This window comes from Melospiza georgiana, chromosome 4, assembly GCF_028018845.1.
Source record: "Melospiza georgiana isolate bMelGeo1 chromosome 4, bMelGeo1.pri, whole genome shotgun sequence".
Lineage (NCBI taxonomy): Eukaryota > Metazoa > Chordata > Aves > Passeriformes > Passerellidae > Melospiza > Melospiza georgiana.
In genome coordinates, this window is record NC_080433.1 from 19,485,090 (window position 1) to 19,499,694 (window position 14,605).

At 50.3% G+C, this 14,605-nt stretch overlaps 2 protein-coding genes across 3 annotated transcripts in view; one reads left to right on the forward strand and one right to left on the reverse strand.

Annotated features, from left to right (window-relative positions):
* Window positions 1–653: 653 nt before the first annotated feature.
* On the reverse strand, window positions 654–9,323 carry ADCK2 (aarF domain containing kinase 2). The gene is made up of 8 exons (XM_058022751.1): window positions 8,400–9,323; window positions 7,595–7,741; window positions 5,933–6,061; window positions 5,187–5,282; window positions 3,154–3,420; window positions 2,211–2,339; window positions 2,053–2,106; window positions 654–1,445 (listed from the first exon to the last, which is right to left on the reverse strand). Exons 1-8 carry the CDS (start codon window positions 9,321–9,323, stop codon window positions 1,302–1,304), a joined length of 1,890 nt encoding a protein of 629 aa, XP_057878734.1. The 3' UTR covers window positions 654–1,301.
* Window positions 9,324–10,210: 887 nt separating this feature from the next.
* DENND2A (DENN domain containing 2A) overlaps window positions 10,211–14,605 on the forward strand; it is a 58,027-nt gene continuing 53,632 nt past the window's right edge. For both annotated transcript variants that reach the window (XM_058023078.1, XM_058023079.1), the window contains exon 1: window positions 10,211–10,298. The gene's annotated coding sequence lies outside the window, so the exon portion shown is untranslated. The remainder of the gene's footprint in view (window positions 10,299–14,605) is intronic.

The following is a 14,605-nucleotide window of genomic DNA, read 5'->3' on the forward strand; positions in this document are numbered from 1 at the left end:
TAAAGAAACAAGCCTAAAACTTACAAGGTGTTAAATTCTGCTCCTGCTTTTATCCTTATGCCCTTGGAAATGGAATATGCAGTGATTAAAGGAAAGTACATGAAATATACTGAGCTGAATCTAAACTTATTTTTCAGACTTCATTTATATGCTATCAATCATTGCTTTATAATCACCATAAAACAGCAGATTGTCTGCTTATGCACTTCCTCTTCATTGCTTAACCACCTGAGAAGAGACTACTGCAGAGACCCTGCTCTACTGCTATTTCACACAGAGTAGGTCTGGGAATATATTCAGTACCACATTATTTCCAATCATTCATAGACTGTATTTCTCACTATTAAAATGCAGCCATAAAATCATTTTAATACTGCTATTAAAATAATTGACTGTAAATGCCACGTGTAATCCAGCTCTTCTGCTAGCTTTATTTGATTTTAAACATTTGCAGTGTGATTTTGATTCATCAGGAAAATGCTTGGACTCTGGTTTGAAACCTGCTGGGAAAAAAACCCCTAAGTATCTGCATATCAGTTAAGGTTTTGAGTAGAGTGGGGAGCACCAGCAAGGGTAGTGGAGAAAATCACACAGAGCATAAAAAAGAAACCTCTTAAGTTTCAGAAACAGAAAAATTAAGACCAGGACAAATATTCCCAGAAGTTGTTTTTTATTATGGAATTAGGTTTTTCTGCCTAGGTAGATATTTTATTATGCTGTTTATAATTCAAACTCCTATCTTAATGTACTAGAGTACAGAAGTTTGAGAAAAAATTTAAATGGTCTGGTTTTGTCATCCAAAATGACTAAGAGCAGACCACTACATGCAGGATGTTAGGACACTTCTATAATAAAAGTAGAAGTTAAAAGTACAAAAGAAAAACAGGTTTATTGGCCTTTTTCAGCTTGAATGTGTTGCTTAGGAGATGCTAGAACATAATTTCTCATACCACAGTGCAGGTAAGTCAGTAAACTAAATATTTCACCTGATATATTTTAAAACAGACTTGATCAGTTAACATCTTTCTGAAGATGTTTTTAAAAACTACCACATTAGTTCTTAGAACTGTTCAATGAGTGGAAAATGTCCAATTGTGCAAATTCTTCCTGCTTTCTGGAATAGACCTTCTGATCATCCCATGCTTGGCTGAAATGACTGAAGGCAGCATTAGTGGAGAGCAGCCACATCCCTGGGGTACCCGTGACTTCTCACCTTCTCACCTCCTCTGTGTCAGCTCCCAGGCAGCACAGCACAGGTAACCCCCCACCACAGGGAAAGAGAGGGCAGCAGCCACAGGAGTCTATCTGAGGGCAGAAGCTGCAGTTTTGATGAGCAGTGGCTTGGCTGCCTCCAGAATGTCCAGTTCAGGGTCCAGTGAACGCCCCAGTCCTTCCAGAACCATGATGGCAAAGATGATGGAAGCAAAATTGCTCTCGAGCTTCACCTGGAACCACAACAGACTGAATGGACTCAGTGGATATTATTGTCTTCTGTACCCCTCCAACCAAGGTACCAGCTCTGCCTAAGCTGGGAGGGAAGGGAAGGCTGGGGAGCATTTGCACACCTGGAACTATAATGCATCTCCACCAGTTGGACTGTGCAGCCCTGTGGCTCACAACCCCAGTTCAAGCCACCACAGGTCTTTTCATTTCCAAAGTTGTTTGCAGCTGTGGAAATTTGTCCCCCAAACAATCAGTTATAAGGAGGTATCTATAGTCTAAGGGACTATAAAAAAGGTAGGAAAAACTATGTGTTCCAAAAATACTCCTTTTAGTATCAACCATTACATGAAGTAGTAAGACCAAAAAAAAAAAGAAAAGAAAAAACAAAAAACACCCAAAAAAACCAAAACAGAAATTGGGCTTGGCAGTGTGTGCATAAGACCTGAGAAACAGCATGCCTGCAACACTTGGATGCATTCCTGCTGTTCCTCTCCTAGCAGTTTGTTTCAGAAGTCAGTCCCCCTCCTTGTTAGCCCCTCGTGCTCCCAGTAGTTCTCCCTCCCCAGATGAACTTCCAGCTATTAAAGGCAGACAGGGACAGGACCTCACCTTATGGGTCATCAGTAGTTTGAAGACACTGGAGAGGAGATTTCCCACCTGAAGCTGCAATACACAAGGAGAATTTTAACAGCTGATCAAAAAACCTTTTTGTTTCAGTTTTCAGTGCTGAACTGCAGGTAAGTGGGACTGTGACAGGGTGCACTTGCCTTGCCCAGGGCAATGGTGTTCCCCCGGACCTTGGTCACAAGCTCTGCCATCTCAGCCTTGAAGCGCTCGATGTCCTGGCACTGGTTGGCACGGGCATGGTGCAGGATCAGCTCTGCCACCCTCTCCCCCTGAGGAAAAACAGCACAACCAGAACCTGGTCACTGGTGACTTGCAATCAGATGCTTGCAGTTCTTGCTTTTATTAGCTGAGAAGTGCCCCTGGCAGCACAGGATGGGCCTGGACACAGGTTTAGCATGGATTCTTTGGCATGCTTCAGCAGACCAAGACAAAACATGTCCCTCTTGAGCTGTGTTAGTGAGCCCTTCACCCTGCAGCTGAGAGACAGCAACAGGTAAGTGGGAGCACAATGCTTGTTTCCAGAATGAACAAGAGACACCAGCACTGGGTTCTCCAGTCCATCTGACAGTGAGTTTCAAGGGGGTAGGAGGATAATGTAGTTCCCCTCACATGGAGAAGCCTAGCAGAGGTCAGACCCCTCCACACACCTGTTTTCCTTCCTCTCCTCTATAGATGGTGACACAACAGCAAAATGGAGGAAGGCATGTGGGCCTTCCAGCAGCAAGGCTACAGACAGGAACATGTGGGGCAGATCAAGATGTGAACCCATTCCCTCCTCTTCTGTAGCAAAACCTGACAGATTCTGCAACAGGGGCTCCCAGGAAGTCCTAACTTGCAGCAGAGGTACTCCTAACCAGGAAGGGGCAGCCAATACCTCCCATTTAGCACCTCCTAGTTCCTGGGGCCTGGAAAATGCTCCACACTGGCAGCCTCCTTCCTGCAGCTGAACAACTTGTCCCTGTGTTTGGGGTAAGATGCTAGCAAGGCTCCTTTCAAGGGCAAATAGAAAACTGTCACTTTGGCCATCAGATTGCACAGCCACCTCCCTTCCCCAACCAGCCCCATGCTGGAGAGGGGCCTCACCTGTCCCTGGACCACAGCCGTGAACACGGCGCGGAAGTTCTGCATGTCGGCGCTCTGCAGCTCCGCCACGATCCCTGCGTCCAGCAGCACCAGGCACAGCTGCTGCAGGGCTGGCTGCACCTCCAGCACCTGGCTGTCACACAGCTCTGGCACCCGGCTGTCACACAGCTCTGGCACCCGGCTGTCACACAGCTCTGGGTGGGTGCTGCCCTGAACCAGGATGTTCCCGGGGTGCAGGTCGGCGTGGACAAAGTTGTCAACGAAGATCTGGAGGACAGGTAATTGTGAGAGCAGCTCATTCCAAGCAAACCTGGTGACGCCAAAAGCCCCCAGGCAAAGGGCAGAGGGTTGTTTGTGGTCTGTTCTCTGTCATTACCATGATGGGGCAGCACCACAGCAGGTGGCTTCTGCTGGAGACCAGCTCGGGTACTCGGGAAGTCAGCAGAGCTGTGTGAAGCAATCCAGTGTTTGCTAGAGTCCCAGCAGGGAATGGCAGTGCCCTTTGGCAATTTGCCCTAAACTGGGGCACACTGGTGGGCCTTAGCAAAGGGCAATGCAGTAACAATAGGCTGTTTGCCATTCAGTGACAAAGGTTACAGTGAATGGGTACGTTTGTCTAGTGCACGACACCAACCCACATTACAACTCTATTGAAATGTAAGGAAAACAAGAGAAGAGGAAATAAATCTGTGTAGCTCTTCTCTGATTCTGCCAGCAGTTAGCACCAAAAAGGACTGGCAAGAGGACAAGAACTAAACAGTACTTCCCCCTTCCCAACCCTCCTGATGACCTGGGACTGCAGGACTTCCTGCCCCAAGGAGATTAGCTCTGTATTTCATGGATTTCTCCTATGAATTTGTTCAACTGCCACGTAAATAATTAGAGCTGTGTGAAAAAATATGGTTTTGCTGTTGCCTGAAAAAAATTACTTCTGCCTATGTTAGGTCCTCCTTATTGAGAAACCCTACAACAATAGATCCATATTCATTCTTGTGCACTCATGACTGCATAATCTCTGACATAAGCTACTCATCTTTCTGCTTTCCAGAGTTAAGAGTCCAAATTATTTCACCATTCTGGTATGGAAGACATTCCACATGACTAATCATCTATCTGCCTTCCTCTGCACCTCTTCCAGTTCTGCTACAGCCCTTGAAACAGAGGGTCCTGGGCACCAAGGGACTAGAACTGCAGAGTACTCAAGAAAAAGGTATTTGTTTTACTTATAGACATAAAGTTGTTTCTGCCCTCTAATTCTTTCCTACTCCTAAAATTTGAAACCAATCTTAGCATAAAACTATTCTAGTTCCAGCATTGCTGTTCTGAGTGGTAAAAGCTATTTCAGAGCCTGTCATACTACCTGGAGCCAGAACTGGAGGTTCACTATTGCCCAAGCACACTGCTGCAGTTAGCAGCAGCATTTCATCTGACACGCACTGCCCACACACTCAGTACTGTCAGGAGCCTTTGCAACTCTTCCCTGCTGGTTCTCACAGCCCCTCACAAGACACTTGTACCACCCTCTCAACACTCCTTTCCAGACTATTTGGGATTATTTCAGCCACAGAAGAACTAGATAGCCAGAAGCTGAACTTGGCCAGGTTTGTTGTCTTTACTCCAGATTTAGCTCTCCCTAACAAAAAGGCAGTTTTAGAGGAGTTGATAAATTAAGAAATCAGCTCATTGTTTTCTCTGAGTCACATCCACAATCTCTGCAGAGCACATGACATTTGCTAATAATGGTGCACTTTAAGGTCCTTGGGTAATAGGTGAATATTCATTAAGTGGATTAGTGGGTGTCCTAAGCAAAGGCTGACCAAGGTGCACAGGCCAGTCCTACTGTGTGCTGCCTGCAGTGGCAGAGCTCTGTGTCAGAGCCTAAGCAGGGCCGAGTCCAGCCCAGGCTTTACCCAGACTAGGTTCAGCTAGGAAGCAAATGGGTTCTCTCTTTAGCCTCTCTTTGTCTTATTATCCAAACTGAATAGCTTCTGCAGGAAAACAACCTTGTCTTGCAGCCCCAGGCAGGTGCCTACCATCTTTAGCAGCATGTCCATGCCCATCCTGGCCAGCCTCTGCCGCAGCTCCGTGCCAATCCCCACGTGCAGGTAGCGTGAGATGGGCTCACTCTCCTGAAACAGAGACAGAGCTGGAGTCAAACAGCCCCTGCATCCCACCCTCAAACACACCTTTTCCTGGGTGCCACGAGTGGGGGAAAGGTGATGATAATATCCTAGAAAGGACTTGGCAGAAAGAGCCTGCACCTAGTGTGATGGAGAACATGACAGAACCAAGGGCTTGTTCCTTGGAAAGACAGACGGTATTCCAGGGACAGAAACACCCTTGCCAGGGTCACATGCAGGAAAACTAAGCCTGAGAGTGGCTTTGGTCTGGGACTCAAACATCCACAAAGGAAGTGAGGCAGAGATCAGAAAGTGTCAGATTGCTGAGCTCCTTGCTTTGACCCAGCACAGAGGAGAGGTGAAGCGTGGTGTTGGTTTGCAAAGCACAGGGGCTGCACCCACTGCTGGTCTGCCTGCTTTCAGGCCAAGTGTTCACTTCTATACAGAGCTGTCTGCTACCTGTCTTTAGGGATGCACTGCTTGCAAACAAAAGAGTGGAAGAGACACTAAGGAAGGACATCAATCTCCTTAAGCAAATAAGAAAAAAAAAGCATCCTTCTGCCTGTGATTCCTCCTTCTCAAAAAGAAACACCTCCTTGCCATGGTCTTCTTGGGGCTTTCTCACTGCTACCATTGGACCCACACCCTCCAATTCTTACCTCAAATGTTTCCACTAGAACATCTGCTGTTACCAAGGGCCAAAGGGGAGTTGGAAACTTCACAAAATTGACATCTAGGAAATTCTGTCGGAAGCGCTCCAGATTTCTGGCTTCGTAGCGTAAGTCAATCTCAAGGGACAAACAGAAAAGCAGAATGGAAAGGAGAATCAGCTAGGATTAGATCTTCAGGAGTCTGTGTGAGCTGCAATACTCAATACCAACAAAGCCAGTCAGAAAGCCAGAGTGGAAACAAAGTAAGAGTGGTGCTTTTTACACACTCAGAGCCTCCCTGATGGAAGAGGAGCAGACTGGGTAAGGGATGGTGCACAGCCAGGTCCCACCTTTTAAATATTGGTGCCTTACTAGAGGCATATGTCTTAAAACAGACCAGGACCACGTTACATTCAAAAATACAACAAGATCCTGAACTGCATCCTATCCTGAATGGAAGTTTACTGTCCAAACAGCAAGGCAGGCAGACAGGGTAAAAGAACTGCAGCCACAGCCTCACTTGCCAGACAGGCAGCTGTAGCAGGAAGAAATTTAATGTAATTCATACAAAACAGTCTACTATGCCAAGTCCAGGCCCTGGTTCTTCAGTGATCCAGGACATCTCTCCTACTGTCTCCTACTGCTCAAGGAGGCAGGATAACCTTGCCTCACCTACCTTGTCTGGCAGTGAGGAATGCCCCAGGAATATTTCCTGTTCCTTCAAAGGGAAAAATCTACAATGAGCCTATCAGATGTTCTCCTAACTCTCAATCTTCTGCACATCCACCCAAGCTCTGCCAAACTGGTATGAATGACCTCGAATCACATCTGGCCACAGTAACAAGTCCCAGCATGGATTTACTGTGCAGAGGTTTTGGAATTGTAGAGAATAATTAAGGTTTTCAACAGGTTGTTACAGACTTCAGACTTTCAATCTAGACACAAAAATGAAATTAGCGGATAATGGCTCATTTCATAGAAACAGAAGCCTAATTAAGCCTGCAGTGAGATCTTTGTAAGTTTGACAGTAGCAATGTTCCAGGAGTGTGTCTTTAGAAGACATTAGTAAATCAGGATGTTTTCAGACCTGTTTGCAAAATTGTACTGACACTGTGAGTCTGATGATAATACAGAGGAGAATGTGCTATTAACTTCTGTGGAAACATTATTTATGCCTATATATATATATATATATATATATATATATATATATATATATATATATCAGTGAGTACAGACTGCAAACATATATGTATAATTATAGAAAAAATCCACATGCCTGAGTACTTGCTTGGAGATTCTTTCCTAAGGAGAGGTGTCTCACGAGGGTTGACCTTTCACAATCCTGCAAAAAGGACTCTGACTATGGCTAGCTAGCTGTTCAGGCTGTCTACTACAAAACACATTCAAAGTCTAAACATTATTTTCAAAGCCTAAAAAATAATTTTAGATCTAGTAAAGATTGTTTTTTTCATTGCTTTGCTACTTTGTGAGCACATAAGCTTTCCTACAGTAATGTTATGTGATTTGATTAGACTAAAGAACAGAAGTAAAGAACAAGCCAGCCTTCACCTAACCATTTCAAATGTAGTGGTGTGAACACAGTTAGAGGCAGCCAGAGCAAGACAATGGGCAGTTTTGTTTAGCTGGGGACCATGGCCTGGCACATACCTGCTGCATCATAAGCTTCTCAAACTCCTCCACAATCTCTGTCAAACTGAGCCACTTGAACCCGGGGAGGAGTCCAATGATGCAGCTGCCCATCTTCATGAGAAACAGATCCATCTGGACTTGGTGGACCAGCCCAGGGTGCAGGACCTGCACAAGAACCAGCAGTGGCAACATCAAACGCCCCAGACACTCCATTGCAATGAGCTCAAGTGATACATTTCAAATATACAGAACCCAGCTTATTGGGATGGGAGGCAACCAGCTTCCTTGACTAGTCCACAGAAGAATTCCTATTTTGCCATTGCTTAGGTCATAGAGAAACATTTTATCATTGTCAAATTCAGTGTATCAGTGCTGGAGGCTACAATCTCACCCAAAGACATTTTGCACCACTTTCAGTCTTGCCCCGTCTCTTATTAGTTAGTATTTGAAGCTGCTTAAATATAAGGTTTCTTTAAACAAACTTTGCTGGAACACACTTATACATTCCAGATTTCTTCATGTGAGCAGAGAAGGAGGCTTGCTGTCTGGAAGGTGCAAGCAACCTTAATGCTAATTAGTTTAATGTAAATTGGGCCTTTGGAGGCATTCCTAGTAGCCACATGCCACATCAAATCTCGAGCTCTCCGTTTGGCAAGAGCTGGGGATTGAGGCAGGCTGGAACAAAAGCACTGATAAAGGACACCAGGAGAGACAGCATCCCTTCTCGTTCTACCTGGCCCTGGCCAGCTATGCCTCTCCATGGGATGGACCTCATCCAGCACGCTCCATGTTCATACCTCTACCATTTCGGCATAGGACTTACTTTAATGGCTACAGGCACGAGATGTCTGGCTGATGACGGGTCTGCGTTCGGGAGTGGCTTGGCCCTCTGCTCCATAAGGGACATCCTACTCCCGGAACTTCCCTGGGAGCAGCCTGCAGAACTCAGTTCCTCCCTGCTCCTCTCATCCCGTATCTCCTTGCTCTTCCTCCTCCTCAGCCACCCGAGGAGGCCTCTAAAGCCTGACACTTCCCACGCTTCAAAGGCGGACCTGAGCTCCGAGCGCTGCTCCAGCTCCTGGGCCCGGGAGCCGCCGATGGCGGCGAGGTCAGCATAGGCTTTATACACCTGGGCAACGCAGCCCGAGCCCACCGGCTCCCGGCTCGGGAACTTGAGGAAGCCCGTCCAGTCCTCACCGAAGGCCTTCCTCAAGAGCTCGTCGGTGTGGCCCCAGGGGTGCGGGCTCACCTCGACGTGCAGCTTGGAGAACTCATCACAGAAGGCCTCCGAGAAGAGGTCCCTGCGGGTGCTGGCCCACTGGCCCAGCTTGACACACGTGGGGCCGGCGGCCTCGGCCGCCCTGCGCAGCAGCCGCAGCCAGCGGGCGCCCAAGCCGGGCCAGAGCCGGCTCAGCGGGTAGAGCAGCAGCAGCGGCCCGAAGCGCAGCAGGAGCCCGCAGGCGCGGACACCCAGCCGCAGCACCAGCCCCAGGCGCCTCAGCAGCCCCCGGGGCGGCCGCTCCGCGCCTCGCTCCGCCGCCCACGCCGGGCCGCGCTGCCCCGGCCTCTCCTTCCAGCCGGTGCCGGCGGGCACGGCCGCGGGCACGGCCAAGGCCAGGGCGGCCCAGCGGCCGGCGCGCAGCCCGCAGCGCCCCGGGCCCGCCCGCCCGGGCAGCGCCGGCCGGAGCCGGAGCGCGGCGGCGCGCGCGAGCAGCGGGAGCAACCGCGCGGCGCCGCCAGCCACCATCGCGCGCGCTCCCGCCGCCGCCACCTCGCGCGCCCCCGCTGGGGGCAAGGGGCGGGAGGGGGGCGCGCCCAGCCAATCAGCGCCCCGGAGCGCGGCGACGCCCCGCCCCTTAAAGGGCCAGCAGCGAGAGGCTGGCGGGAGCGCGAGTGCCGTGAGGGAGGCGCGTGCCCGAGCTGTCTCCTCAGGATCGGGCTGTGCTGGACGGGGACAGGCGGGAAGGGGCCGCGCTTGGGCCGGGGCCTTCACCCTCCGTCAGTTCTTAATCATAGCAACAACACTGAATATCCTGAGCTGGAAGGGACCGTCGGGATCCTGGAGTCCAGCTCCCGGCCCTGCACGGGACACCCCAAGTGTCGCACCGTGAGAGCGTTATCCCAACGCTTCCTGAGCTCTGTCGCGCCTGGTGCTGTGCCCACTGCCCTGGGCAGCCTGTTCAGTGTCCGACCAGCCCCTGGGTGAAGTCCCTTTCCCTAACACCAGTCTCAGATCAAGGGACAGAACTCGTCTTGCGGGTTTGCGGCATTCCCGGCCAGGTGCTCTCCCAGGCGCGATGGCTCTATGACCCCATCAGCCTCAGGAAGTCGTGCCAGTGACGGGCACTGGGGTGACAGCAAGTCAGGACTTTCTACGTTTCCCCGCAAATCTTTCCGTGTGCAACCAGCACGGCGGCTTTTCGCTCCCCTCCGGTTTGCCCCGCTGACACCGGCAGCCCCCGTCCCCTCCCCAGGGCGGGCAGCACAGGCGCTCCATGCCCGGAGCGAGGGGCGGGCGCGGCCGCCTGGGCGGCGGGGCGGGACGGGACGGGACGGGACGGGGCGGCGCTCCCGCCGGAGGGCGGCCGGGGCCGGGGCCGGTGGCGGCGGGGGGCGGGCGGGAGCCCCCAGCCGCGGGTCCGCAGCCGCCAGCCCGGCGCCGGGCGCCGCCGCCGTCATGCCGGGACACGGCCCTCCCGCTCCGCTGCCGCCGCCGAGGAAGGTAGGCAGGCGCCGAGAGAACGCTAACGCGATAGAGCAGCGGGCAGAGGTGCCGCTCCAAAAAAATCCCGAATTTCCTCTTCCCTTCCGCGCCCCAACTTGGCTTTTGTTCATCCCGGCTGCAGGGAGGGAAAGCGGGGGCCGCCAGCCGAGTCCCCCCGCGCTCCCGGGCACCGGGAGCCGCTTTCCCGCCGGGACGGGGCGGCTGCTGCTCCCGGCGGGCGCGGGGGGCCGGGCCCGCTGCCGGAGCGGGGCTCGGCCGGGGCTGAGGGGCCGCGGGGACCGGGGCTGCTGCTGGAAAGCCGAGCCGAGCGGGCCGGGAGCCGTGGGGCGGAGGAGCAGCGGCAGCCCCGCCACCCAGCACGGGGCCCCTGAGTGAACTCAGCCCTTCCTCGGTCTCCAGCGCAAAACAGAGGAGGAAACGCTAAGCACATTCTTTGGGGGAAGCCCGGGCCCTGCCGGAGCAAACAGCCCGAGCTCTCGGTTCCCAAAACCCTGAATCCCCGTGGATATTAGCCCTGCCCTTCTCTCTCTGCCCTGGATAGCCTGCTTTCCTCTTCCTTTGCCTTCGGCTGGAAGGAGTGCCTGCAGTTGTGTGCAGCCTGTGGCTTATCACGGTGGGGATCAGTGGGAGTATTCACCTGTCCTGGGGGAAAAACGCTTTCTTGCCTTCCCTCTCTTGTACCCAAGGATGATGGTTGCTAATGGACAGGGAGTTGGTAGAAGGGAATGTTGTTTGGGAAGGGAACAAGAAGTTACACTTGGCTGCTGCTGTGGTCCCAACGTGTCAAATGCAGACTGGGACGCAAAATCATGCCAGGTGTATTTGGGACACTTTTAGAAGTTTTGGCTTTTTGAGTGTCCAGTAAGCATGTCTCTTGATGCTTGGTGCTGGAAAAGTGATGGTCGTGGGGATTGCGGCTTTCTGCCACAATCTGGATCTGCACTGGAGCCTCCTCACAGGTGCAGGGACTAGGTGCTAATATGGGCCCTTAATTCTGCTCTTTACAAGAACACATCTTGTTTCCAAGACAGGTCAGCAGGTTGTTCCTGACCCTGAGTTATTCCCAGCCACCTTTGCTCTTGCCATTTAGCAGTTGTTTAAGTTTTTTGCTTTTGGAGAAGAGCATCTCCAGCCTGGAGCTCAGCTGGGAGGATAGAGGTGACCAAAGGGACTTCCATGGGGCTTTTATTTGCTGCTGTGAGGAGAGTTGTTGGTGGATTAAAAAGCTGTTTTCTGTGTTGGCTGCCACCTTATTGACCACTGGTTCTTGGTATGTGGTAGTGAGGTCCAATAATGTGTACTGAACCACCAAAAAGGGAGTTGTTATTGCATCCTGGCAGAGGAAAGGAATGCATTTCCTCCACCCTTGTGTTGTGCTCTGAATTGTTGTCATTGGGGTAGTGTTTGTGGGGTTTGGTGCATGTTGGGTTTGAGAAGTTTTGCTTGGTTGTTGTTTGGGTTTTCAAAATAATCCAGGCAGTGTTTCAGCCTGTGAAAATGGATAACTACTATGTTGGGTCAGGCTTGGAAACAACTGAAAATGCTAAGAATGGAAATGAGAGGAAAGCCACAGGATTTCCCAGGGTAAAAGGCGCCTTTTTGAGAAACGGAAGAGAAGGCACAGAAAACAAAGGGCGCTGGAGTGGCCAGGGATGCAGAAAGCAGAGGGAAGATTTATGGCTCTGCTGGGACCGCTCTGCCTGCGTGGGTGAGAAGGTTGTGTGCTGAAGCCTTCAGCACGTCCATGTCCTAGCAGTGCACGCAGAAGATTCTCCCTGTTCATCAGCTCACATCCAAAGTGCAGCATTCCTTGTAGAGCACAAGTGCATGTGGAGAGTCCCAAAGTGCTGCTCCTTTCAGTGCTGCCCCCAGCTCGCTGCCCTGGGAAAGCTTTTAGGACATTTTGTCTGCAAAGACAACTTCTGTGTGTGCTTTCTGTTCTCCAGAAACAAGAAGAACATTTAGATCCTTTGTCAGACACAATAGGCTTGTCTTTCTCCCATGCCTGTTGTATTTACATGTTAGAAATGTTCATTTTGACAAGGAGATAATAAATAAAGACCCCATAAACTTTGTTTTTCAGAGATGGTCTTAATCCAGGAGTAGCTTTTCCAAAGAGTTATTCTTAATATCAGCCATGACAACTAATTCATACAGATAGGACTTGAAATCTCTATTTTGCTTGGCACTCTGGGAGCACAGAAGCAAGCTTGATCCTTCCCCAAGTTTAAGAAATTTGCTGATGAAATCATCACACAACAGAACCAGTCTATTAAAGATGGAGAGATGCTGGGTATTTCGGAAGTGTCTGATAAGTTCTTTTGGATCCCCTGAATGCATCATTCAAAGCAGCTGGTCCTCCCTTCCTTTTGTAACACCTGACATTTATTTCCTGATTGGAGCTGTGTGGAAGCTGCTCCTTCCTAAGTGGGGGCCAGACCAAGGGGAGAAAAGGCTGTGTAGAGCCCCATTAAACCCATGGGAGTGGGGAAGAACCTGTGTTAACCCCTTGTTGAAGCTGGTTAATTGTGATGGTCTCAGGCCTTCAGAAGTGGGGTGCAAGCTCTTTAGGGAAGTGTTTTTTAGCAGAAGGATTGGAGTACTAGTGGCTGATATGTCTGTTGGCAGGATCCCAAGAGCTGGCTGGAAGAGGCCTCTACTATGAAAGAAATGCTGAAATAGGACTTTTAATGCACTTGCATAGCAGTTCCTTTCAGGCTGAGAAGACTCTCCCGAGGGAAGGAGGGAGTGGGATGGAGCTGGAAAGCAATTTCTTGTTTCATTCAAGTCCTGACAGTAAATGAGTGATCCTGGCTTTGCTTAGATACAGCTCAAATAACATTGTGTCTGAGGTATCTGTGAGCACTGTTTCACTGCACAAAGGAGGAAAAGAAACAGTGATTGCTTGACTGTACTCTGAAGTGCAGTGGAAAGGGCAACAGCATGTTGATTTTGCTGATGGGATTTTTTTTCTGGTCTTCACCTTGGAGATGCTTTATCAGCTCCTGGAAGCTGAAGCAAAGGCTGAAATGTAGGATATGCACAATGTTTGGGGGTGGCTTCAGCCCAGGTTTTAGTGAGGGTGACTGTATCACTGAGCTCCCAGCCTCAGGAAGGCTGTGCTTTTGAAATGGTGTTGAAATGGCTGTGCTACATTGAAATGTGGCTTCTGCAGGGGCCTTGGGTGGCCTTGAAGTGGGTGCCTAAGACAGTCCAGAGTCCCTGGGATCTCTGACCTCTGTGTCCTGAGATTTCAACCAGACATGTGTCCTTTTGTGGAAGCTCAGCACAGAGCAGGCTGAGGGTCAGTTCAAGGTTGATATAAAGCACTAAAAGGCATCAGCACTGTCTTACATAAATAAATAAGGTCCTATAGGCTGATCCTGTTCAAGATCTCTCCCAGCCTTTACATGTTTCACCACCCAATTGGGGCAAGGTGCTCTGTGTCTGAGGACACGGGGCTGATGAGGTGAAAGCCATAATTCCCCAGGCCTTTCCTGATGAAAGCAGTGGATTCTTACAGCCACTCATGTGAGTCTTCACCGGTTTATGTCTTTCATTGAGCTGGGAGCTCATGGCAGCAAGACACCTTTGGGGCTCTGCCATCATGATGGTCCAGTCTGTGCTGTGACAGCTCTGAGCAGCTCTGAACCCTGTGGTGTGATTCCAGCCTGTAACCCTTGGAGCTGCTCACAGGGACTGACTGCTCTTGGGATAACCCTGGCATGATGGCTGGGGTGATCCTGTCCTGAAACCCCCTGAGTTTGTACTGCTTTGAGGTACATACATTGCCTAAACATTTGCTGGGCAAATGTGGGGTGCTCTGTGTGTGCAACAAAAACCCCAAAAGGGGGCTCATGGGAAATCTTCCTTGCAAGAAGCTTGAAACCCTGTGACTCCTTTCTTTAATGCAGATAACATGTATTGAGGACAAAATTTCTGTCTTTTTTGAAAACAGTACTACCCCATGGAAAAGCTGAAGGAAGTCAAGCATAGTCGGAAGGGCAGAGGCTTGAAAGAGTAATGTCCTGCTGGAATGAGTGCTGGTATAATCTTCATTCTTTGCTTCAGTGCTTTTTCCCCTCCCCAGGTTGGGGAAACCAGCTGCAGCTGGCAGAATGTTACTTTCAAGGATTTAGCAGAGTAGATGCAAGAGTTAGTGGTGATTTAAGTGGTGATTTAACTGACTGATTAAGTCAGTTTTTACTGACTAAACTTGTTAGGAGCTAGCACACCTCTGAGGCCTTCTTAGGGCAAGATTCTCATCCCAGTGCTGGGGCACTGCCAGTCAGCTTTGCTTGGGG